At 41.4% G+C, this 26,263-nt stretch overlaps 2 protein-coding genes and 1 long non-coding RNA gene across 8 annotated transcripts in view; 1 reads left to right on the top strand and 2 right to left on the bottom strand.

The window, feature by feature from the left end:
- ptprub (protein tyrosine phosphatase receptor type Ub) overlaps positions 1 to 12,573 on the bottom strand; it is a 188,276-nt gene extending 175,703 nt beyond the window's left edge. For all 4 annotated transcript variants that reach the window (XM_026183429.1, XM_026183430.1, XM_026183431.1 and 1 more), the window contains exon 1: positions 12,144 to 12,573. In XM_026183429.1, the coding sequence (XP_026039214.1) occupies positions 12,144 to 12,213 (70 nt within the window). In that variant the 5' untranslated portion in view covers positions 12,214 to 12,573. The remainder of the gene's footprint in view (positions 1 to 12,143) is intronic.
- LOC113031396 (uncharacterized) lies at positions 5,330 to 16,595 on the top strand. The gene is made up of 3 exons (XR_003273734.1): positions 5,330 to 11,963; positions 13,230 to 13,332; positions 16,492 to 16,595. It is a non-coding gene; the product is annotated as an uncharacterized LOC113031396 (long non-coding RNA).
- LOC113031393 (glucocorticoid modulatory element-binding protein 1-like) lies at positions 14,706 to 26,246 on the bottom strand. Of its 3 annotated transcripts, XM_026183438.1 has the most exons (12): positions 26,105 to 26,246; positions 25,910 to 26,015; positions 23,775 to 24,046; positions 22,535 to 22,676; positions 20,981 to 21,039; positions 20,610 to 20,731; positions 20,347 to 20,450; positions 19,722 to 19,906; positions 19,259 to 19,405; positions 16,528 to 16,665; positions 16,173 to 16,289; positions 14,706 to 16,088 (listed from the first exon to the last, which is right to left on the bottom strand). In XM_026183438.1, exons 4-12 carry the CDS (start codon positions 22,657 to 22,659, stop codon positions 15,550 to 15,552), a joined length of 1,536 nt encoding a protein of 511 aa, XP_026039223.1. In that variant the 5' UTR covers positions 22,660 to 22,676; positions 23,775 to 24,046; positions 25,910 to 26,015; positions 26,105 to 26,246; the 3' UTR covers positions 14,706 to 15,549. The 3 variants fall into 3 exon arrangements, with proteins under 3 accessions (XP_026039223.1, XP_026039222.1, XP_026039224.1); XM_026183437.1 differs by having other exon boundaries at positions 25,910 to 26,246; XM_026183439.1 differs by lacking the exon at positions 23,775 to 24,046 and having other exon boundaries at positions 25,910 to 26,246.
- Between the last annotated feature and the right edge of the window lie 17 nt (positions 26,247 to 26,263).

Below are 26,263 nucleotides of genomic sequence, written 5' to 3'. Positions count from 1 at the left end.
TGAGGGCACGTTTGCCAGGGCTACCCTACTTGGAATTCAGGTAAGAAGATGACCAGCTTTTTTATATGTCTGCATAAAAAGACCTAAACATCAAAGCACTGTGCAGACATTAATCTTGCACCTATTTCTGAGCAACACAATAGGAGCACCGCAAACTGAGGATAAAGGGCAAATATTTTCTTGGTCAGGAGCTCTCTCTCTCTCTCTTCATTAGTGTCCTTGAAGAAGTGACTCGCATGCTGTCTTAATGCACTGGATAGCAAATACAGATCATGTTTTTGCCTTTGGGCAATTATACCATCCTGCCACAGAAAATGAATAATAGATACTGTTTTCTATGAATTGGCTGCTAATGAATGGTTTGAATGTGCACACTGCAGATCAGGCCACACGGAAAATGGTAGAGAGGCAAATCCTGAACTTGCTCATGAAACTATAGAAGCCTATCAGATAAGGTGCAAAAGACTTATACATATATATATTTGGGTTGTCACAATCCCTTGAGCAACTGCTGAAAAAGCGGTGTGTCAAAGTGAGAAATATTGTGACGGGAGGTCATGTAGGATCGAAAGGAGAGTTTCAAGAGGAAGAAGACAATAGGCTGACTGTGACAAGCTGTGTTTGAGAAATCAATACCCTCTGCTTTTGCTCTGTCTCACTTCAACACCTAAGTCAGAACAAAGCTTTCAAGGCTGGCCGAGTTCCCAAACTCTCTTTACTAACATCACTTGACAAAAGCTTTTCAACCCATCGAGCGGTTAGAAGCCGACACATCTGCTAGCGTATCACAGCACGTTGCCATATTCTGCAGACTCACTGCATTTGTTTAAATTCAAAACTGAAACTGGTACTCACACCCGCAGTCCAGAGGAGAACGAGGACTGCATGAACTCTACAAAAATAAGAAAAATTACGAATCTGGAGGAGTAGCGTGCAACGTTCCTCACATGGACCTATGATGAAACTGCAAGCAACAGCCACATTAGTGATAAAACCATCCAACCCCAGTTTGGGTGTATTTTCACTTCAACTAGAATTTCTAATAGTTATTTAATTTAAACTCCTCAAAAAGAACCCTTAACATTTTTTCTCACTCCAGCCTATAAAGGCTCGGTCACAGGTCAGTGCACTGTGTACAGTTAACTCATTTCTCTGTGTGCAGGGTTAATGTTAGGACAGAGAGTATTTGAACCAAAGCAGGTTTTTTCTTTGTCCTTAACACTAACCCAATAGTTTTGGTTCTCAAAACCTAACTAAGCACAATAAAAAATGAAATTATCCCTTAATCCAGACTCTTTTCAGCCCAAGGACAAAAACTGCTGTATAAATATTATATTTCCACTTTAAATGGCTCATTTAAAAAAAAAAACTACTTCAGTATGAACTATAAATATCAAATATTAATTATAGTTTTTAGATTTTGACCCTTTAAAGAAGAGGGACTCTAGCTGAGGTGGAGCTACATGCATGCTCCTACATGGTGCTGCCAGCTCTTCTCTTTCTGTCCATGCAAAAGTCACACTGCCCTTATATTTGCTGATGAGACAGGTTGGGAGCAGCACCCTGCAGATTTGAATTGATTTATTATTTGGCCTGTAAACACAAAATGCACATCTCTACATGAGTATGCAGTTCCTCTGTGATTCCACTGGGATCAAACCTCTGGCTGCTGGGACGTAGCAGAGCCTTGCACTCTATGTGGAAGACAAAAATATGGGGATGACCAAAACGTTGAGAAGTCCATCCTTTCACTGCTTCAACCGTCTCTTCTCCACCCACCCTCCAATCAGATGATTTAGAGTTGGACTCCAGCTGGTCTGTTTCCACCTCTGAAGCCTCCTCCATGTCAACCTGAGAGTCCTCAGAGGAGGATGAGGTGCCATCTTTCCAGAGCCTCCTGTGTGCTGTAAAGTCTTGCCACCTCCAAAATGACTGCTCCTGCACTCCTGCTCATACTTCTTACCATGGCTGCTGTGTAGCTGCACAAACTCCTCGAGCAAGAACCAAAATAAAGTCCAGTTTTGTTTTGGTTCTGGCTGCTGAGATATCTTTAAAGCTCTGAAAGATTACCTATGGCTTATAATTATTGAATTAGTTTATAACACAGTGAGGCCTTTAAAGAGAAAAGACTAGAAGGTGGACATCACGCGCACACACACACGTGTCATTTATCATGGGTATGTTTGTGTCACATTAACCATGTCTTGAGCTTAAGGGAGCAGCAGCTTTGTCTGGTTGTTTGCACATGTGCATTGTGGATAAACCTCTGGTCTTTGACAGGAGCCCGATAGGAGACTAGCTTACTAGACAAGCTGCCACTGGCTCTGCTTTCACAGCTACCTTTGCAGGAAAGTTAAACAGGTGGAGGTTCCCCCTAGCATCTATGACAAATCACCTGTTTCAACAAATTCACTTTGTTTACCACCGCGTTTCGTTTTCGTTACCTTCCCCCAAGTTGTGCTTTAGCGTTTGCATGTGTGTCATTCTGTCTGTGAATAAGATAGCTTAAACATTTTTGAGTGATCAGAATATAAAACTGTGTAGGGGGTGGAGGGTAACGTTGTGTTAACAAACCATTACAATTTGGCTTACACCCACCAAGATCTTCAAGGTAAACTTAATTATTTGTTGGTCAAAAATTGACAAAAAAGCCTTAGAAACTATGATTCTGTGGTGCGATGTGTACTCTCAAAATATATAAAGTAGTGTATAAAGACTTAAAATATCATGTTACATTTGACCTCTGACCTCTTCTTTAAGGTCACTAGATGGATCTATATGGAGCCATTTAAAATGACTGATAAAAACATGTTGGAGGGGGATACTTTGAGTATAGTTCATTCATTTTATTGTGACTTTGTTGTGCAATTCCACTAATATTTTTAATACTCCTAAAAGGCGTAGTACTTTTTTAGGCCTATTAGAACTATTTTTAATAGCTGTTTCTTTTTTTAGAAATATATATACACGTCACAGGACAATCATACTACGAATGTCTCATCATCTAATACTGATTCAGCACTAAACTAGATCTTATTTATATGTCAGCAACTTTGAAAAAATATCAGTATTTTAAGCCCCAGAATTGGTTGGTTAGTCAACATCATCACATGTTAATTGTATCTTAAATCAAGAGCTCTGTGCTGGGCCCTAAATTATTCATATTATATATAAATGACATATGTAGTGTTTCCAAACTGTTAAAATGTGTATTGTTTGCTGATGATACCACTCTGTATTGCTCAGGTAAAAACCTAGAACAGCTTCTGACTACAGCGGAAAAGGAGTTAAATATATTAAAAAACTGGTTTGATGTAAATAAGTTATCGTTAAATATAAAGAAAACAAAATTGATTATTTTTGGCACTAGACAAATGAAAAATGTATCTAAAATCAGGGTTAATGGAATTGAAATTGAAAGAGTGTACGAAAATAAATTTCTTGGAGTGATAATTGATGATAAGCTGAGTTGGAAGTCTCATATAAACCATGTGAAAACAAAAATGTCAAAAACCATTGCTATTCTCTATAAAACAAAGCATGTCCTGAACAAAAAAATCATTAAACACACTTTATTGTACTCTGTTGCTTCCATATATGACTTATTGTCTGGAGATATGGGGTAATGCATATAAAACAAATACTCTTCCTATTTTCAAATTACAAAAAAGAGCTATAAGAATTATAAACCAATCAAACTATATAGAACCAACTAACATTTTGTTTATTAATCTGAATACCCTGAAACTTTATGATTTAGTGGAATATAAAATGGCACAGATAATGTATAAAGCACAAAATAACTTGCTTTGCCCCAGTACTCAGAAGCTGTTCAAAGTCAGAGAGAGTCAATATGACTTAAGGGGAACAGATTTCTTTAAAAAAAACAAAACAAGATAAGGACAAATATAAAGCAGAGATGTGTTTCTGTTAGAGGAGTTAACCTGTGGAATAGTTATGACAGTGATTTAAAAAGGTGTAGTTCATTTTCCTTGTTTAAAAACATGTTTAAAAATAGAGTATTAGAAAAATATATAAATCAAGCATGAAAAGAGCAAAAATAATAATACTGAAACTCTTGATTTTTTGCTTTGATGTAGTTACTTATCTAAGGTGGAAGGTTTTTTTTTTGGTTTTTTTTGTTTGTTTGTTTGTTTGTTTGTTTGTTTTTGCTTTGTTTTATTCTTTGCTTCGAGCCCTGTGTACAGGAGCTGCATGCAAAAAGATCTTTTGTTAAAAGGGTTGGCGTAATAAGTACCGTAAATGTCGGGCTATAAGCCGCTACTTTTTGCACAAGCTTTGAACCCTGCGGCTTTTAGTCAGGTGCGGCTTTTCTATGGATTGTCCGTGATTTTTGTCATATCGTAAGACGATTTGTTTTGTGTGTTCCGCTGTTGTACGGCACTACGTTGCCTGGCGGAAGGATCGGGGTTCAAGAGTGGTATGTTAGTCACATGTCCGTCCGCCAGGCAACGTAGTGCCGTACGAAGTAGCGCGAAAAACAAACTTCAAAGTAGCGCTACGCGTTCAGCGGGAGGCGTGGATGATGAGCGGCGATAAACTTGCAAGTTATGCCCAAAAAGCAAGTTATGCCCAACTCCACCGGTGGATTCTGACAGCGTGGAAAAGTGTGAAAACATCCACGATCACCAACGGATTTTGAAGGGCTGGACTGCTGCATGATGGAGAGGAGGACACCGCCACGGCCCTTCTGAGGGTGTTCGACTCTGACACTGACAATGAGGATTTCTTTGGTTTTGAAAGTGACAACGAAGGAGAGAAGAAGAGTGGATGACGAAGCCATCCTGAGCCTGTTTGTATCCGACACTGGAGAAGAGGACTTTGGTGGTTTTAGTGCGTAGGAAGAAGAGAAAGATGGTGGTGAATGACTGACTTTTCTTCTTGTTAAAGCTGTGTCACTGCACCTGAGCCTAAAAGGTAGTCCGAATCTATTGTTCTGGTGTGCTGTAGGTTATTGTTATGTACTACATGTGCAAATATGTACCCATAACTTGTTTTTCAAAATATTAATAAAAGTGATGTCTCCAAACAGCCATCTCTTTCCTGACAATTCCCTTTGTGCATATTCTCTTACATATGATAAGTCAACATTGAAACACCTGCGGCTTTTGGTCAGGTGCGGCTAATGTATGTACAAAACAGGATTTTACCCTGATTTTAGCTTGTGCGGCTAATATTTAGGTGCGCTTTGTAGTCCGGGAAATACGGTAAATGCTTCAGCCAATACCTTTTGATTAGCCTTGTCTCGTGCTTTCTTGCTTTGTGGTAATCTTTATTCTGTCTTCACTGAGATATTTGAATGCTAATCAATAAATCAATAAATCAAAATCAAATCAAAAGTACTGTAAACTTGTTATATGACATCAACAGGTTCAAAATCCCTCCGCTAAGTGACTTCCTGCCAGCTGGCACCTGTGCTACCCCAGCTGCCATGACCTACCCATAACCCACCAGCAGTGGCAGCTGTCACAGCTGAGTGTCACCCCGTGCCATGAGACTGTGCTGCAGGGAATCTTCAATCATGTAATGCAGAAGCTATAACTGAGAAGTTATTGCCTTTTTTTAAAAGATCTCAGTTTTAGTTATAGATTTCATGCAGGGCGAGCCTTGAATGCTGCGCTCTTTTAAATCAGCACAGTAGACATTATCCACGCTCTGTTACACTTTAACGCTCTTCAATTTCCACTGTGCTAATAAAGTTTATATGAAAGATTGTCAGTCTAATAAGTGTGGGATGCATCAGGGTGATAAGTGTTCAGGTTCATCCCTGGGTCTGCGTGAGGATATTTCTTTGCTGGAAGGAACTGGTCAAACCAGAAATACCACTTCCCTGCCTCCCCTTGAGAGCAGGTCTCATGGCACAAAGGCAACTAAATTCTGCATCTATTACAGGGAGAAAAATGTCCTGAAGAGAGTGTTTTGACTTTTAGAGGAGTGTCAGGGGCTCATATTTCGCTGACTGTTTCATATGCAAAGGACTAAAAAAGAAGCCGAACAATAGGTCAGATCTCGACTCCACAATCCCGTCCTAATTCTGAACTTTGATTCCAGCAGCATTTGTTACACACCGCATACACCAACTCAGAGGGCCTGAAGATTCTGGCAGGAAATTTTGTTGACACAGAGAAAGGTAAAGAACTGAAACACGGCCAGCGGGCTAATTTTAAACTGCTCAGGAGGCTTTCTTTTCTCTGGGCAGGGGGATAAGGAGCGGCACTTGCAGCATCAGTCTTGCAGACCCAATTTCTGCAGTTGGGAAGGCACTGCCTTGGGGAGGAAAACACTGGGACTGAAACGGCTGCAAACTCAGAGCCCTGGTTATTTCCTTGTCGGCTAATTACACACCTGCATGTGCATGCACTCGAGCTATTCACTTTTCTTATTCAGGCTATAAACTCTTGCCAATCTGTGTTCAATGATAATATTCCATGTCCGTTACTCAAGTGAAACATGTGCTTTTAAGTGATAATGAGCATGTCAGCTATTTTAATTCAGACCAGTACATCGACTACATATTTTATAGCTTCCCTTTATGATCCAGTATGCAGCTTCCCTGTGAAACAAAAGCTCACTATTTCCTGTTTAAAAGCATTTCGGCTTTTACCTCTTTCTTGTATGCTACGCATACGGCTAACATTACTCCACTCTTTGTAGGTACTTACGTAATGCAGGTCCTCGCTGACTGACCAGCTAATTCCCACTCCTACATCAAACTTGCAGGCCACTGGCGCTATGCCACTTTGATCAAATTTAAGTAAAATGGACTTCCCAGAGTTTGAAAGATCAATACCACATTAATAACAACTGGCAGAGGGAGCAAAGAGACCCGCACTCCGGCTGTAGAGTGGAAAGGAAGAGACAGGCCGAGGCAGGCGACTGACTGTAAATCTCTCAACTCTTGGCATCTCTTCCAGGGTGTTGGAAGGTGTCACAGTAACCCCGAAGAGCTCACCGTGGCAGCAGCTCAAGCCCATGCTAGCATCAGTGTCATGGCAAGTTCAGTCACTCAGCAACACAGGACCCTGCTGCATGTCAAGGCTTCAGCGTGTGATTTCGTGGTCTTACAAGCAGAGACGGAGGTGATGTTAACATGCACACATATGAAAATGACAGGGGACCACACATACACATGCAATTTTCATCAATATGCTAAAACATTCATAGCGTACGTCACAGAGTGCAGCTTTCAAATTAAAAAAAAAAAAGAATGAGCGGGCTATGAATCTATGCAAAGAACTAGAATACATTTAAATTGAATTTGAAGAGCCTCAGCGATCACAGCTCAGAAATCCACAAGAAGCCAAGCCTTCGGCCAAACGTGCAACTCAATTATTTAAAAAAATGTCTAAAATGTAGTGCGGTGTAAATAAAAACAGAATGCGAGGATCTGCTAATCATTTAAACCCTACATTTAAGTGTACACAGCAAGTGGCACATGACTATCAGCTGTACATTTTCAATTTGATGCCAGCAACGTGCTCCAAAAGAAAGTCTGGACAGGGGCATGTTTACCTCTGTGTTGCATCACCTCTTCTTTTAACAACACTCTGCAAGCAAGAAGGCAAGAAAGGAAAAGGTTTCCCATTCCTGCTTGATGTGAGCACCTCAACAGTTCATGGCCTCTTTTTCATACGTTTGCTGTAGAATAGCAGCGCGCAAGTATTGAATACAAATATGATCTGGAGAGCAGATGCCATGCTAATTTCTCTAGTGTCTCGTTGCTTTACGTTTCACGGTCGTTTATTCTTTTCTAAAGGAGAAAATCTGTTTTTGGATTTCCCACTTGTTGTTTCTCAGGACTCCCGTGGCCTGATTCCTGGCCCCTTCATAATACACTTACAATAAGAGACCTCGACAGGATAATAAGTGTCATGTATAATTATCTCCAATCTGCCAGGTTTCCCTCCCAGTGGTTCCTTTCAGCACTTTGTGCTGGCCGGCGAGACCAGATACAAAGCAGTGAGGGCACACAGAGAAAGGCAAGGCTAAATGGCACAGGAGACACACACACACGCGCGCGCACAGCGGAAGCAAACCTGCCTTTGGGCTTTGCCCTGTTCTCAAAGACAACGACCTGCTCTTTCTCTGCCTCTAAAACATGACTCCCAACCAGTGCTTGACCTTTCTGAAGAGCAAACAATCCTCTGCCTGAGTAGGCCACAACTCACAGAGCTCTTCAACAGACAGGGGAGAGAAAAAAACTAAGTTGGGACTGATTTAGAAACAGAACACTAGCATGTGATAATTAAAAAGAGAACAGGAAAAACGCTTAGCAGGATTAATTAAGCACAACAATCACAAGATGTGCGTGAGCCGCAGCCTGGCATAGGAGAAGACTAATAAATGCCTGCACACTCAGCAGAGCACCGAGATGGGGAAGATGCATGGGAAAGACATGAGAGATTAGCCCAGATGAAGACGGAGCAGGCCCCAGACCGGACACATGCCTTCACTGATGAGGCGTACCAATCATGGCACTTGGCATGAAGCAGAGCTCCTTGAGTACACACGGTAGATGGATACGTTTCATCTTCCAGCCTTGTGAGATGAGTAAGCCGATCGTGGCCTGGCTCTCTTCCACGTAGCCCCACATTACAATAGATGAGAAACAGGAGAGACAGGCTGGAGAGCAGAGGGCTTCTCTCATAAGCAGCCTGTTTAATCAGACACACGCACACGTGCAAGCCGAAGGCAGAATGGCCGGCATGCACGAGCTTTGCAAATGTCCTGCTGTGGCCTCAGCAGAAAAACAAAACACCCCAACAATCTATCTGAATGAATCCCTCTGTCGCTCTCATCTTCTCCCTCTCTGAAATTCTTTCCCCACCGTCCTCCCGCTTCAATCCCTTCCCTCACAGTTGCAAAGTTTTCCATCTGCTCTCTGAATTACTGCCCCTGATCCCACAAAGATGGAAATCAACCAGTCATTTCAGGAGTCTGATTTAGGCCCAATCCTTACTGCCCGTTTGTATTCCATCCGCAGATGGTGGCCTGGCTCCTGCAGGGAACACTTCCACTTGGTGGATTTACTGCAATTCTGTGGTGCGAGGCAACATTTTCTACATGATGGGTATTTTTTTTCTTTCTCCAGCAATAATTCACAAATGCATCAGAGGGTCTTTTTTTTCCTCGCCATTCAGTTAGAAGCTTATTACAGTGAGCACGTCTAATGGACTCTCAAGAACCAATATGTAACAGCTACAAATAGGCGCCGGGAGATGAATAATGCTACAATAATAACCTTTTGCAATAAAGAAAATAGTCAAATTGGCACAGCATAAACATTTAAATAGCCTGGGAACACTTCTTTTGAAATAATATAGCGACTGAATTATTTTAGCCACATATATACCGTTTTATTGTTGTCTGTTTGGTACATGTATCAATACATCTGCTAATGCTTGTATAGGTGTGTGTTAACTTTTTAGTTAGTCAGCTTACTATGATGCATGATTAAGTTACATTACTGTTTTTTCTTCTTAAAATTATGTAAAAGACGATCTGATTATCATTGCAGCTCCATCCCCTCTATGCTTCTAAGTGCAGGTGTTTCCATATTACTCATCCCAGGATCGGTGCTTTTGTTTATGCAGTGTAAACCCGAGGCCCCGAGGTGTTATTCATCCCATGCCATGCTTAAGCTAGACAGTCTGGGCTCCGCGGCCCTTTTCATCTTGATCTAAGCGTTAGCTTATTCAGGGAAATAAGCAAAAAAAAAGGATATTCTGCCTTAACTTTAGATCAAACTGGGAAATGAGTCATGAGACGCGGGATAATTACACCACTCAGTTGACAACATTCAGTGCTAATAGAGGAGACAGATGGTAAGTGAACATTCGTTCTATTCCCTTAAGAGACAACAGGGGAGTGAAAGTGGCAGTTTGAGCTCCATAGGATGGAGGAAACGCGCTCATATAGCTGTACAACTGGAACGTCGACCGTCTACATGACGGGCTCTTTATGCGAATTTGATGCAAATGCCGTGCTTTTCTTTATTTTTAATCACACACACTGCAGTGAGTCCAGTGCAGCAGATAGAGATAATAATCATTTCACTTGACGGCCTGCATTGACCCAAAGCACAAGCAAGAAAGGGTTATGGCTTGAAAGATATGGATCGGAAGAGGTGAAAGGGGCGAGAAAATGAAAAGAGAAGTGAGCCCTAATTGTTCTAAAGACGTGGTCCTCGCCCAATCACAGCAAAAGAGACTCTCTAAAGATTGTGAGATTCAAAGCTGCATTTATGCGTGCTCCCTAACTTCGCCTCCCACAGGATTCAGGTAGGTGGAGGAGCCATGAGGGGAAGTCAAGCCAGGGGAGAGGAGGAGGAGGAGTGGCATCAGTCACGTAGAAGAGAAGCTGCAAAAACTGGCAACTAAACTGTTACCTATTAGCAGCTAATGGGAAGGTGGAAGACGTCAAGGACTTGCAACACTCCAGTTAACAAACTTTTAAAAAAAAAAGAAAAAGGAACGACAGCATGTACATTTTTGTTGACAGACTCCCTCACACAGTGTTGCGTAGTGAAGCGTTGCTGTTCCATTCAGCTCTTTTAATTACCTGTGTGTGATTTAATCCTTCATATGTCTCAGCCCATTCCTCTTAATGATGTGCTCCATTCAGCTCTCCACAAAACACATTATGCTTGGTTTGTTGGGGGGGAGGTTTTTTATTTTTTTTAGTGCTGTTTTTGTTGCTGCTGCTTCTTTCACTTACACAGAGCATCAGTGGCTTCTCCCTTGTCTTGTGAACCACTAAGCAGGGCAAGAAAGAAATGCAAATCCTGGCAAAAGTAATAATGGAAAACATCAAGCCAATTTCCTTCCGCAGGTGACAAGCGCTGTGGTGCATATTTATACAGTCTGCCGTGTAAATGATATCCATGTTAACGCCTTATTAGCCTTATTAGGTTTAATGCACAATGTGCATATGCATGTGTGTGCATTAATTCAAACAGGCCCAAGTCGTTTCAGGCACTGAGAAAAAAAAATTAATCCAGAACACCTGAGTTTATACCTGTATCTGAATAAATGTTTAATTCCTTAATATGACATTTATTCTCATTGCTTTTTTTCTTTCTCCTTCCACCTTTCAAATGAGGCAGTTTTTTCCCCCATTTCTTTTCTAAAGATTTCATTTATAAGGTATAATCCAATCTCAAGAATAAACTAGAGGAAAAAGTCAGACACTGCATCCTATTCATGTGAGAAAAAAATCCTCAGTCTCCCAATCCAGCCTGGCAATAGACGAATAGACTTCTTCCAACAATAAAATCAGCCTCTAAAATGTTCTCTTTTTTTAACGTGTCAGCTTTGAAATTAAGAGCCGCTTGGTGAGCTTTCTGCAGCCAGACAGCCCACCTCGTCCAAGGAGAAACAGGAGCATCTCACCACCTTGAGATAAAAATGTGGCATCTGTGAGAAAGACTCATCTAATCCCAGAGTGCACGCGACAATTAACCAGTAATCACAGCAGTGTCACATTCAAACTTTTTAAAGAGTCTCCGACTCCCCCTGTTTAAACCGACGCCGGTGTGGTTTTGGTTTTTGACGGGGGGGTCTGGATGTCATCAAGGATTGGGTCAAGGCTGTGGGGATATGAGAGACTCGTGCACACATGCTCTGCGGGGATCTCTGATTTTATTTTTCGTTTTTAAGGAAATGAACTGATGTCTAACTTTGGATCGCAGACACCGTTCAGGCTACCTGGCGCCTTTAAATGGGGCTTGGGCGATAACAGAAAGCAGAAGCGGCGCAGCGCAAAAGGGCTGTGCTGTTTAGGGAAATGGAAGCTTTTTCCCCCCCGACCCAGAGCACCCATTCGCAGTCATCCTAACCACCAACCTTTGTTTTTTTTCTTCCTTTTATTAACCTTGGAAACTTGAAGCTTCAGTTTATAAAAGTTATTGCTCGTAGCTTCTGCTGGGAGGACATCGTCCCACGGTAAGTCGTGGAAAGGGGCAGAAAGGCGCAGATAAACGCAGCAGCGTGTTTTGGAGGAACAGGAGCACAAAAGTTGGCACCTCCACCAGATTCGCTCCGCTTTTTCTTTCAGTGGACTTTCATCCGCATGGTAAAACTTCCCAAACGTGTCCACGAGATCGAGATGAACGTGTGCCTTACCTGTTGGCCCCTCGATGCCATCGGCGTAGATCTGAACAGTCAAAATTAAGAGAAAGGCGCAGGTGTTCATCGTGTAGATGATTTAGTCCACTTTAAATGTGCAGAAGAAATCATTTCATTTACTTGGTGCGATCCGGCAGCGCAGGCAGAGCGGAGCCCATTTAGTCCCCCCCCCAAAAAAATCTGACTGAGTGGAGTTTCGGAGACACTGAAGCAGACAGGGCAGAGCTAGTTCTGCAAACTGACGTCAGGGTAAACATTTCAGGGGAGAGATTTCTTTCTCAAGCCCACTTTCAGTCCCAGCCTCCACTTCGCCCTCCGCGGGATTCAGAGTATGAGCCGGGCGCCTCCAAGCGGTCAGATCTATCAATGGCACCGAGGTGCTCAAACGTCGGCGAAGCAAAACCCCACAATGTGAGAGATTGTGTGTCTCTATACCTGTATGTTTGTGAGAACCCTTTAGTTGGCAATCACTTTTTTGCGACTCTTTTATTTGACCTCACTGCCTCAAAGTGCTATCTCATGTGTAAAAGTAGATTGTAAGATTTAAAGAAAGGTTAGTCACGCTGCTTTAAGAGGTCCAGGCACAGAGATTAGATTTGGCTCAGACAGTGAGATACTTTTCATATATTTAATGTTAAGGAGAAGCTCTCTAATCTTCCCTGGCCAGAGGCTCCAAACACAGGTACAGGAGTCTGATAACAATGCCTACAGGCGGAGGAATAGCCTACTTATTATTCCAGCTAAAGCTACATCACTGCACACAGTTGAGAATTAAAACTAAACATTTTAATTTCACTCCTGTTTAAATATGCTAAATCATGTTTTAAAATCATATCAGCAACCTGAGGACTAATGAATCAAGTAATGCACAAACTATCCTGGAAAAAAAGATTTTTTTTGTCATGTTAGCGACTGTTTTACAGCTGAGGTAAGACGTATACTCACACAAGACAGACAGGTAAGCATGCCTTCACGCCTACCCATGACAGGTGCAAAGCATATCTCTCCATAAATTATGTGGTCTGTCATGTTGTGTGCATTGAATTTGCATTTAATGAGACTACATTTTCTCTCCAACCCCAGCTGGCTGTGTTTGTTGGAGTCCACCTGATATAATGGACGGCAGAAATCAGGTATCATGCAGAGTGAAATATAAAACACAGATGGAGCGACTACATGGAAAGAGGTAAGAACCCCACCGTGACTTTGATACATATAAATGCATATCTGGTTGTCTTGCTTGTCCTGTCTGGTGTGTGTGAAAACACAAGTTGTGTATTTGAATATGAATTCCTGGATATTCTTTCCATCCAGCAACGTGTGCACTTGTATTTGATTACAGCTTTTTTCTTCCCAGCCTAAACGTCTTGCGTAAGTGCTGATGTGACAGTCGCTCTTGTTCAGGTTAAAAGCTGACACGTTTAGCTGCTGCTCCAGGACCCCCAATTTGATCAAGATGCCATTAAGCAGGCTAATCATCATTCATTTTGCTGCGATGTGTGAGCACTAAGGCCGTGGATTAAATTAAAGGTGGCCACAGAGATGCATCTAAGTCCAGACATGAGAGCACATTGCAGACTTTAATGCCGTTAGCCCGGAATGACAGATGAATGATACGACGCTCAGCCGATTACTTAATTTAACCAAAGGAGCACAATATATGTCAGGCTAACAATTCTAATTACACCTGCGTGATGCACAGCAGAGCTTTTCTTCCAAGTATTCGAGCCACAGAGCAGCAATTTATATAAACAAGCTCAGAATTCTCCATTATAGTTTAATTTGTGTTAAACTTAATAGAATGTTGCAAAATACTGTTCGAATAATCCAACAGCAGGACAGGTGTCAGCGGAGATGCTGAGAACCGCACTACGATGAAAGTCATTTTATCAGCTGCCACTCACGTTGCCTCACAAACAACTACATCTGCCCAGGCAGTGTTGTGCATGAATTGATAATAACATATCATCAGAGTTCTGAGAGAAGCTGTCAAAGGCAAATCATCAGCGTCTACCACGCGGCCTCGGCATGCAGCTCGAAAAGCAAACAAACAGCGAAACGCAACGGGGAGGCAAACATGAGAAGGCTACTGTACTTCACTGTGTGTGGCCTAAAACGCTGAAGATCGGTCAGTCAAACCGGCGATACCTTAAAAAACAGGACAATTTCCACCGGCTGTCAAAAAGAAACTGCAAGTCCAACACAGTGATCAGGGAACTCACAGCAGCAGTGTTTCCTCCTCTGCAGGCTGATAAGCTGTTCAAATACACTCGTTTCTGTTGTGAGGAGGTCAGTAAGGTAACAGGTGTCCGCGTGAGACGTTAGAACAATCTGACTGTGAGAAGTAATGAGATGAATGAAGCCGCTGAGATTAAAACCAGCAGGGAAACTTTGAATAAACAATGACCTCTGTGCGCAATTTATTGGCTTCCTGCCTGTACGGTCAGTAGATTAACCACCAACGTTTTCCAATTTCCATCAACGCCCTGACTTTAAAAAGGATCAGTAAATTGAGTGGTGTGAAGTTAGCGCTTGAAGAAAACTCACACGCTGCTGCTGTTAAAAATTCAAAATGCGAAGGTTTTTATTCAAAATGCATTCATTATCGCTCAAGGTCATTTTGATGGCTATTTCTCCCTTCTTACTTTTAACTAGCAAGGGGATAGTTACTGCAAGATTCTGTATTTGTTAGTACTCAGTGTAAGGGGCGTGATTAGAAACTGGGAGCCATACATCTTCAGGCAGGATGTGTCTGCAGGTGGTCAAATCCTAATCACAGCCTGAGTGAGAAATATTTCACAAAATCTAAAAGATATAAATCGCAAAACACAAGTAACAAAATAAGTATTTTACAAGTTGCTAAAAAAATCTATCATTAATTAGTGACAGTGTTCAGCTAGAGGAAGAGTGTCATCAAAGACGGCAGACTTGTAAAGGATTGGAAACACTGATACTATGTGGGTGATAATAATAAAAAAAACAACCAGACCAGCACACGTTCATTGTCACCTGAAATGTCAATGATTTTTTCTGTTAAGTGCTGGTGTCATATAAAATCTCAAAAAGCAGTAATAAATCTTCGTATTGCAAAATAGGGCATATTATGACACCCATAATGACTCGAACAATGGTTTGGGACAGTCGGTCACTTAATCGACGAGTCATTTCAGTTGTATTACCTCTGATGCTGTAAAATCCAGCATTTCCATTTAAGAACATTAAAAAGCGTCTGTGTGAGAAGACAACCCCACTAACCGCTGTCTGTACTGCATATTTCACTGTGGAAAAAGTAGAGTTTGACAAAGTCATATTGTTTTTAATTGTTTCTCCGCTCCGTGTCTTCTTTCAGTTCCCGGCACATTCCCTCAATTAGTCCCGCAGAATCCCTCTGGGGTCGTCTGCCTCACTTACTTTTATGTTTCTTTGATGCCTTTCTCCCCATAATCACCTTTTCAATGTCGTGCAAGCCTTCTGTCACCTCGTCCCTTCTAACATGAGATCCCTCCCAAAACTTTACACTCCCTTGTCCAGGTTCTTTGTGGATCCCTGATGTGTCCTTTCTCTTGTTGCCTTCCCTTCCCAGCCCATGAAACGCCTCCTGGTTGTCTGCCTCACTGATCTCTCGGTCCCCCTCCAGCGTGGCACTGTGGACATCCCTGTCTGTCCTGCCAGTTTCAGCATGACAACGCTGGCTGGTGTAGGCAGAGAAATGGGCAAAGAGCTGAGGGTTTATTGTGAGATGAGGGTAAGATGCAGCACATAAACCTGTGATAGAATGAGGCTGGATCGCTGTGGCTGATTTGACAGAGGGCAGCGAGCTCTGGGGATGGCTGCTCGTCTTGCTTTTACGCTGAGTTCGAGGGTGTTTTAGTGATGCGGCTTTTTTAGATGTCCCTTTATCACAGCTCTGCTTCCCCTTGTCCTCCGAGAGCTCATCGAAGTCTACACAAGAAGAAAATTATCGTTAATTCGCTTCATCGGGGTATCTCTGCATGTGCCGCGTGATAGTTTTGAATGCTTTCTCACCATAAACACTGTTATGGATCTTTTTCTTTTCAGTCTGGCTGCGCCTCAGGTCTGTGGCTTGTTTCACCGAATCCAAAAGCCCAAACATCTCACACAAGGAATTAAGCAGCATGACATCTAACAAAATAATCAAGAGTCAGCTACAAGGCTTTTGAATGATTTGTCCACAATGAAGTCAGCTGTTTGCAAAATCAATAGCAATGAATTTTCAAAGATTTAGCTGGCGGGGCCTTTATTGAAAATCTTTTTGAAACCTGATTTTTCAAGTTTTGACTCAGCTGACGTTTTATTAACATCAACACTGAATCATTTTTCACAGTCCAGAGGTTAGATGGGTACCACTGTGGGCACTTACCTGTTTCCTGCAGGTTTCCGTTCTCACTGCGAAGCTCCACCCGCTTAAAAGTGCTGAACAGTTCATTCTGGAGGCTGGATAGGACCTCCCCCATCATCCCGCAGTCTGCCACACCCTTCCACAGAGTCAACACCCCGTCTACAGGAGGTCAAATAGGTAGGGCGTTATAATGGGATATCAAGAAATCTATGCAAGTGTGTGCATGTTTGTCCTTTCGTTTTGTTAGTTTGTGTAAAAGTATACAATGCTTTGTGTTGCTGTGGGGACAGGCAGCAAGAAAAATAGGGTTGGAGGTGAAATTTGGAGAGAGTCAGAGCTTTGAAAGAGGAAGAAAAGAGAGAAGAAAAACAGAAACAGAATATGTCAGGGTTGGATAAACACTGGGAACAAATATACAGAGATAAAGGAAATAGGAGTGATGCAGCAGTTGGAGAGAGGATGTCAAATATGTGACAGAGGGAACGACAAAAGAGTGTGAAAATGGGTCAGAAAAGAGGTGCTCCAAGAGGAGAGAAAGGAGGGCAAGGCGAATTTGAGAGTGAATGAAGAATTACTGGAGATCTGCCAAAAGAAAAGGAAAACAAGTCAAGCGCATGAAAGTGGTAAAAATGTCAAAGATGCTTGATATGAAATGCATGCAAATTCATGTTTGCTTAAAATCTGTCGAGATAAATGCAGAATGTCTGGTGAAGATATTCCAAATACCGTTTAAGGCCCTCCGAAGTTTAATTCATTCATTTCTTTACATCGTGCATTACAGAGAAGCAGCGCATTTCTTCAGCAGCTGATAGAGGAGTAGAGGTGTAAGCTGTGAATTGGCTATATGTTTTAAGCCCTATGACAAGCAGCACTCCATGTGCTGTGACACATTTCAATTTGCCCTTCACTAAACCATCTCAGGCTATTTTACTGAGGACCCGGACTGAGAGCCTGACAATTTATTTGGAGCCGATACCTATACCTATTTTTAGAAAGTAAAAAAATTCAGATATCAATATTGAACATTATTCTTATTATTAAAACCATCTGTAAAATACCACCACACGTTTTACCTTTTTAAATCGGCACAAACTGTTCCGTGCAAAATTGCTGAGCCACTCCTTATTTCGTTTTATTTTGCTTCCAAGGAAACTAGACTTTTTTAAAATATTTTTAAAGCGAGCAGCAGTTCAAGTCCAGGTTTTCTGAAGGTCTTTCAAACGTTTTTCAGTCCAGTCCTTGTACCTGACCTGATTTTAGTGGAATGTTTCTTTTGTTTGTTAAGTCGTTTAACATTGACCTGTGAATCTTTCAAGCATAAAAAAAACATTACACGTGACAAAGAACTAATTTTAAATTGTATCTTGATGGAGTTTATTACAAGCAGCCTGTGTTAGATTTATGGAAGATGCCAAAGATGTCACGGTTTGATATGCAAAGTATTATTGAAAGGTTTTGTCATGGTTCATGGAAATGTTGGAGATCGTGTCAACAAACTTGATGGAATTCTGAACAGAAACACACCATCAGATTTTGATCCGCTATGTAATACCATGTGGAAAGAATCTGACTAACACTGGCTTCATGTTTCAGCATCACAGTGATACCAAACGCACAACGGAACACTATCGGTCATGGATCGGCCTCCCCAGAGCCCAGAACCTCCTCGAGACTACTTAAAGAAAAGTTGAAAAAAGCTTGAATCAGAGGTTTTAGGCTGTGTTGAAGATTAAAGGTGGTCACACCAAATATTGACTTACAAGCTTGTTAGAACTTTACAAACTCTGTTTTTGACTTATATACTATACTTCAATGTATGTTTTGACATTTTAGTAAATCTCGGCACATTTTTCCCTTTGTCCTAGCAAAATATAAAGAAACGATGGGTGTGTCAAGACTTTTGCACAGTACCAATATCGATGCATCTCTAGGCTAAAGATGCATCGATATCTACTGTCATCTACTTTAAAGAGCACCTGATAAGGTCACTTAAAACACCCTTAAATCAAAGTTTTGGTTAGAATAGCACTTAGAAATGTCAGATGGGGTCAGCAGCTCTTTAAGGACGGTCTGCAGGAATGGCACAACTGCAGATTCAAAGGTTCAGTGGTTTGGTGGAGGGGTCAAACAATTGATGCTGCAAGAGGTGTGACACAAGGGACAAATGGACTGCAGGATGACTCATTTAAACCCTTCAGGGCAGGTTTCAGGGCTCACAGACATACAACCTCTTGAAGATCTGTGGGCTGAAGTTGTGCCTCCACCCATGATAGCATTGAAACTTTTAAAGTCAAACATTTCTAAGAAACATTTCCTTTAACAGATGGAAAAGTAACACATGCCAGGAGTAAATAAAACCTTCATGATGCCGGAGCCTACAGGACATATTCTAGCATATAACCTGACAGACATTTGCAGTTAAACATGTGACTTGCACATGCTCCATGTGCTGTGCCCAAAACTGCAGTAAGCCACTAAATGGCTTCTAAACAGAGCATATACCCATGTGGCGACTGCTTAAACACCCAAAGTGGAGCAGTAGAGGTGAGCGGTTTGCTGCTGTGTGGGCTATCATGAAAGGAGATGCCATCTGCTTTCCCGGTTCCAACAGTGACTGACTGTGCACAGATTTTCCCGCTGAACAGTAATTATCTGGGTGTTATCTTTATTTAAAATAGGGCGTACCTGCCTTATGCAGGTTATTAATCTATTCAACAAGCACCCCAGTGTATGCACGTGTTCTTATAATTACCAGGTACGTCAGCCAGCTTTCTTTTGGTAGCATGTCCATTGGCTGTTACAGGGTTTAGAAGCCTCCGTGGACCGTTGCTCCACTCTGCTGCTGCACTAATCCTATCCTGCAAACTCTCCTGCACCTCTGCCGCCTTATGTGCATCTTCTGAAATGGGAACAAAATGCAGTGAAACCCATAATGCGACCACTCCTCTCTGGATTTTATTTTCTTCTGTGCGGTGGTGAGGTAAACATTAAAAGCAAACTTTTTATTGCTGATGTTTATATTTAAACGTCAAGCTTATTAAAGCGTTCACTACTTTCCAAAAAATAAAAAAACCCTAAGGCTGTGTTTCTTTTCTGTAAATGTTCAAGTGGTTTCCAAAGGGTTTAGGTTCTGTTTCCTGAGTGATGCCGCAGCAGCCCAAGCATATGTGGGAGGCAAAAAAAAAGCAGCAAACTGAATGCCAACTGAAATCTACCTGTCACGGGAGACACCTGCCCTCCAACAGGGTCAAGAGCCAGACACGACAGGCTCGGCTGCACCGAGTTCCCAGGAGGAAGCCGCGTTCTGCTGATCAGCACATCAAATTTAGTGCTGTGGCAGGTGTTGCTGCACAGGGTGTCATGCTGGTAGAAATCTATCTGGCCGGAGTCCATCATTTTCCTGCACGGGGAGAGCCAGGTTAACACTGCAAAGTTTCCAGGAAAATATTTACGCTACGTAGCTACGGGGGGATGTTAGGACTGAATTTCCAGTGAGTTCCTGATAGCTTCTCAGCGGTGTGCTCGACACAGAGTGCCTTGATCTGGCCTCTGGAGGAATGAAGATGAAAAGAACAGATAGGGCCTTTTGAGCTTTGTGTACCATCTCACAGTAATACCAACAACAAGCGCAAACATGATAAAGAGGTGAGAAGTGTTTCTCGGCACCTTGCATCCGTGCTATTTGATCCTGCTATCATGATAATGCCACTTACAGACTGCCTCTGGAATGCACCGGCAAACCCTGACAGACTCCAAGCAGCTGCAAATTATATGAGTGAGACTTTAGCTGTGCGCCGCTCTACAACAAAAAGCAGACAAAAAGAAGTTATATGAGTCTACCTGAGCATTACTCCTCCCAGCCTGATGGCTCTTTTCCAGTCCTTTAGAGTAGCTTTCCCTGCCAGATGCACAAACTGCTTAGGACTGATGAGCTCGTCATTGAACTGTTAAAAAAAAAAAAGGGAGGACAGCACACATTATGTTTCTGAGAGAGTAATAAGACAGAAGGGACCAAAATGCCATCGCGGAGAAAGGTTTTCAAAAATTAATTTTGCAGTAATAATAAGGTAATAATTAAACGATCACACTAAACATCAACTTACTTTGACGCATCTGACGTTGATTCCGGGGCACACAAACTTCTTAAACAGCAGCACCGCCCTGCTGTCTCCGCAAGTGATGGGGTAGCCATACTCGACCTCATCTCCGTCTGCTTCACTGTCATCTAAACGTTACAGAACACAAACATCGCCATGACCGCCTGCAGCGGCATTACAGTGTGCATTTGCAGTAATGAAAGTCAGAATCGTCAAACACCCCAGGAGGTTTGTCAATACTCTCCGTGTATATCTGTTACATGACAGTGAAGCTTGAGAGATTCATTATTCCGTTTACTGCATCGGTTAGACTGAATAAGCTGTGTGTTTGAAAGGTTCAGTTCAGCAATTAGTTGCAATGTCTTTGTGTCATTCACCATGATGCGTCTCTATGGCCAGGACTGTAGTGCCAGTGTCTGCAATGTCATCATTCATCCTGCAGAGGGCGACAGATCCACACATATAAAATAATTATTTATTGCACGCAAGCCTTGGAAATATTCTTAAAATGCGTGCAAGTTGGCTGCATGTATACACAGAACGACCAGATGTCACTCTTTATGTGGGACTGTAAAGCATTTGTATTGTTTATAGAGGAAATATCCTCAGTGTCAGTATTTGTTAGTTTGCTTTAAAAAAACTTTTACAATTTGCCTGATAAAGCATTGATGACGTCTTTATTGAGACTTTGGATGTCTACAAGAATCTCAGCCTCCATACAATAATAATTTAAGAAGTCTAAAACTAACACTGAAACTAAGAAAAAAATCAACTAAAGCCAAACATTTCCAAACAATAAAAATACTGGCAGCCACCAGTGCTACTCAGTGCATAATAAAGGAAGATTTTTTACTATAGTCAAAGGAAGGTCAGCCTGCATGATGGTATGCCTGTCAATGACATTTTCCCCCCAAAAAATCTGTCTTTTTATGGCAATGGGAGGCGCTACAGGAGCCTCCGGACTAAGACCACCAGGTACCGGAACAGCTTCTTCCCCACAGCTGTCAGACTCCTGAACTCTGCCTCCTGACATCTGACCCACGTTAAACTCATGGACTGAACATACACACACCCACAATGGACAACTGTACCCTCAAACACACAATAATAACATGGACTGAACCACCACTCACAACCACTAGCACTTTATATAGCCTCTGTAGGAATTATATCTCACTTATCTTAACTGCACTACTGTATAGCTCTGTGTAAATAATCATTCTGTACATTCAATAATCTTTAACCCTACAACTGTTTACAACTTGCATAGTTCCCATTTCTGTATAGCTGTATATCTCAGATTCTGTAAAGTTATTTATTTCATATTCTGTATAGTTTTTCATATTTATATCCTGTTCATATCCTGTACATAGCTTGTACTCACTACAGCCTGTACATACTTATAGTTATAGAATATTCACAACATACTTCATACCGTGTACATTATAACATACCATAATAGACCCATTTCTGTAATATACTCACATATCTATATTATTGCTAATATATATTGTAATATATCTATATCACTGAAGCACTTCTGGATGGATGCAAACTGCATTTCGTTGCCCTGTACCTGTGCATGTGCAATGACAATAAAGTTGAATTCTATTCTATTCTATTCTATTCAATCTGTGAATGCATCCATACTGAAACTCAAAGACTGTTAGCTAAAAGAATCAACAGTGAAATAACAATAACTTCAGTTTCCTTTTATGCTCATTGTATTTATTTAGCAAGAGTTGGAAAGGTTGCCTTTAAATATAATATAGTTGTTAAGGTGTCTCACTTTAGGATGTGGTCATCTTCTGTATACCTGCCTGATTTTGTCTGCATTAAACAACAGATGTATCTCACATAATTTGTTTAACACAAAGATCACTGTGCTCTTCACACAAACAAAGCGCTTATATTAATACGAGCCACTTTACCCATGCAGGACGGGCTGCAGGTGCAAGAGGACTTGAGATTTTTGCTCAGTACTGCTGTGCTCTCCCTCCTCTTCCCTCGCAGTCATGACCTCCTCTGAAGACACGGTGACCTGAGCACCCGCCATCACCTCTCTTCTCGGAGCTGCAGACAGAAAAGGGCGAGCAGGCGTGTTAACGTCCACATGACAAGTGTGCACGCTTTAATGCACATGCAAATCACTGAGTTTTACCCACCCACCCCCTCTAACAGCCTTTTCTTGCATGCAACTGTCATAGAAATGAGTCCATACAGGGCTTAAAATGACATAATCCTCACATCACCGGGCCTTGCTTCCTATGCTGCTGCTAAGAATGCACAAGAACATCGTAAATACTGAAACAAAAGCTTACAGCTTTTACTAAAGCACTGCCTACAAACGTAACACAGCAAAGTCTATTCAAGGATATTCATCTATTTAATTCATTCAGTCAAAGGAATAATCTGACATCAGATCAGTCAGTCTGTTGAACAAATGCAATCTGCAGGAGCATTGTTACCAGATGAAATAAAGCAGTCTGCAAAGCATGCTGCCATGTAGCCTGCCTATATGTATGTGTATGTGTGTGCTATAATTATGGCTACAGAACACCTTAAGAATTTGCTTTAAAAATTGGCACATAATCACATTATGGAGTGGTCAAATGTGAACAAAGTACCCACTGGACTGTGATAATATACGGTCAGTGCGAAATGGGAAACCGCTCCAGGGTAAAAAGCTACCGATTAATAATAAATAAAGTGCCTTTGCAATCATTCGAGCCTGGTTCTCTCTATTATATCACTTCAGTCCAACATAAGTAGGAGATGATAGCAGATACATATGAAAGGCACCGAGGAGAAACTCATTTATAAACTGTTTGGGTGATTCCACAGCAGAGACACAGTGGCTGGCAGGCTTGTTATGCAGTAAAGAGCAGATAACAGCACTGATTAATAACTTCCACGCTGTATTAAGTGGCCTTAACACAGTGTGGATCACCAACTCATACAGCACGAACAGTTGCGTGCCTTGCTCACACTCCTGCACCCACTCAAACTGACGTCTGCTTGGTGCGGAGGCACGCACACCCCGACAGGGACGCGCGACCCTGTCCTTTGAAAAAATAAAAATAAAAAGGCGTACAAAACACCGTGTCCCGTGTCAAACTCCCACACACTCTACCTGCGACTGTATGTAGACATTGTCGTAGTTTTACTCACCGTTTTACAGCAGGGGATAATTCATCCTCCGGTCGTCAGAGAAGTGCGATAGCATGCGCAGTGCTGCTTCGCTTAGACTTCCTGCAGTGAAGGCAGCATTTGCCTGAGAAGCATCTGTCCCGCTGTCACGAGAAGCGGTTGGCTCGCACGCGATGTGTAAATCGGTCAGACTGCTCTTATGTGGCTTGGATTGAGCGCCTCCACGGCTGTGCAGAGGCTGAAAGCTTTCCAGCCTCAGAGCATGTTTCCAATCCAGGGAAAATCCGCAAGAACTATTATTATTATTATTAGTAGTAGTAGTAGTATCATTATTATTACACAAATTACATATCTTAGCTCAACAATCTGGGTTTTGTTTGTTACACGTGTAGCTTTATGGTTTTAATACGACAGGCTCAACCCTCACGTCACCTACATATTTGATTGATTGATTGAATCTTTATTTTGAACATGTTGAAAAAGTACAACAAAATAGAATTAAAAGAGACAAATGAACAAAGCAAAACAAAAGGAAAACGAGCAACCACAACTCCAAATAACGTTCATGTTCAAAAAGGAGCAGGAAGAAGCATAAGCTTATTTAATCCCAACCCTTTTCCACTATCTAGTATCAATAGACTACAGAAATACCTCCTTGCAATTACATTATATGTCATGTGTATTTTTTTTTAAAATATATATACATATATGTTTCTATCTATCCATACATACGTATATACACATACGCATATATACACATTTTCAATAACCCCATTAACACCTCAGGGATACACAACCTACAAATATATATATATATATATACATACCCATACCAACATACCCGTGCATTTTTAGAATATTGTCAGGAAGCAGGTTATTTATTGCTTTATATATAATTTGTGCTGTGAGAAAATGAACCAGATCTGTGAATTTTAGAATTTTTGATTTTAAGAATAGTGGATTTGTATGATCTCTGTAACCAGTTTTATGGATTATCCTTATGGCCCTTTTTTGTAATATAAAGATTGAATGATAGCGAACATTTGTAAATATTGCCCCAAACCTCTGCACAGTAATTCAAATACGGTGCAATCAGGGAACAATAGAGAATGTGGAGTGATTTGTGGTCCAGAATGTGTTTTACTTTACTCAAGATTGAGACACTTCTTGAAATTTTGTTATGTATATGATTTATATGAGACTTCCAGTTTAATTTATCATCTATAATCACACCAAGAAACTTATGTTCAAGTACTCTTTCAATTTCCACACCATCTATATGAATCTGCACTTGTGCATTTCTAAGGGAATTCCCAAATAAGATCATTTTAGTTTTACTTAGATTTAGCGATAGTTTGTTCCTGTTAAACCATTTTTTAATTTTGCACATTTCTGAAGTAATTGTATCCAGCAGCTCCTTTAGATTCCCCCCAGAACAAAAAATATTTGTGTCATCTGCAAATAATACTAATTTTAATATATCAGATGCCTTACAAATATCATTTATATAAATAATAAATAATTTTGGATACATATTGTACTTTACACTCCACACCTGGTCTTGATGGTCGAAGAATGTGTTGATGCAATAATAATGCAATAATATTTAACAAGCATGGACCGGACCAGGGATTTTTTTGGGGTGACCTTTGGAGAGTCACACCAGCAGGTGGTGTAATCCTTACAGCCAGAAGCATCAAGGCTGCCCAGATTGGGGCTCGTAGTGCAGCAGGATCAGCTCTCCTGTTCATGTGTGTCGTGACCAGAGCATGCCCCAGCTCTCTCTCAGGTACAACAGACCCACATCTCCAATATTCTGATAACTTCCAGTCTATAACTTTAAACCAGATGATAAATGCATGCATGGCCTCAGTCTTTCTTCTTTAAAATGACAGTCAGAGTGCTCCTAGATCACATGAATACTCTGTGATACTTTGATTGGGGACTCATGGCATTAAGTGAATAAATACTTCAATTTGTTCATAATTTGGGTGCGTTTGACAGGAGTCTCCTGGGACAGCGACAAAACGATGTTTTTTTAAAAGCACTTGTCAAAGCAGAAATGTTTTTAAAGTGAAGAACTAACTGATTGACGAAGACATTAAAAGGCTGGAATAATAGAAAAACACACGTAAGATTAAAGAAAAAATACATACCTCTAAATCTTGAGGAAAATGATTAATCGTGGCTCTAGAACAGGCGCTTGTTATATTTTTGTTGTTGCCTTGAATTCACCGGAAGATGGCAGTCTTAGCACTTAGACTGAGAACGGAAATTCGGGCGAGTCAATAAAGCGAACAGACGAGGTGTTTCTGAATGTTTCATGTTTGCTTTAAAACTGCACTTTCCACCTTTGACACGCACGCATCTTCAAATAAAGATCCCGGTTCGGCATTTCCATCGTTTCTAATGAGCGTAAATAAGAAGCACTGCTACCGCTGGCTGGTCTCAGGTCAGCGAACACCTACGGATCAGGCCAGCCCTATTTGGGAATGGAATCCCGGACACCA

Source organism: Astatotilapia calliptera, chromosome 11 (assembly GCF_900246225.1).
Source record: "Astatotilapia calliptera chromosome 11, fAstCal1.2, whole genome shotgun sequence".
Lineage (NCBI taxonomy): Eukaryota > Metazoa > Chordata > Actinopteri > Cichliformes > Cichlidae > Astatotilapia > Astatotilapia calliptera.
The sequence above is the reverse complement of the archived record's forward strand: the minus strand, read 5'-3'. Positions and strand labels throughout refer to the sequence as shown.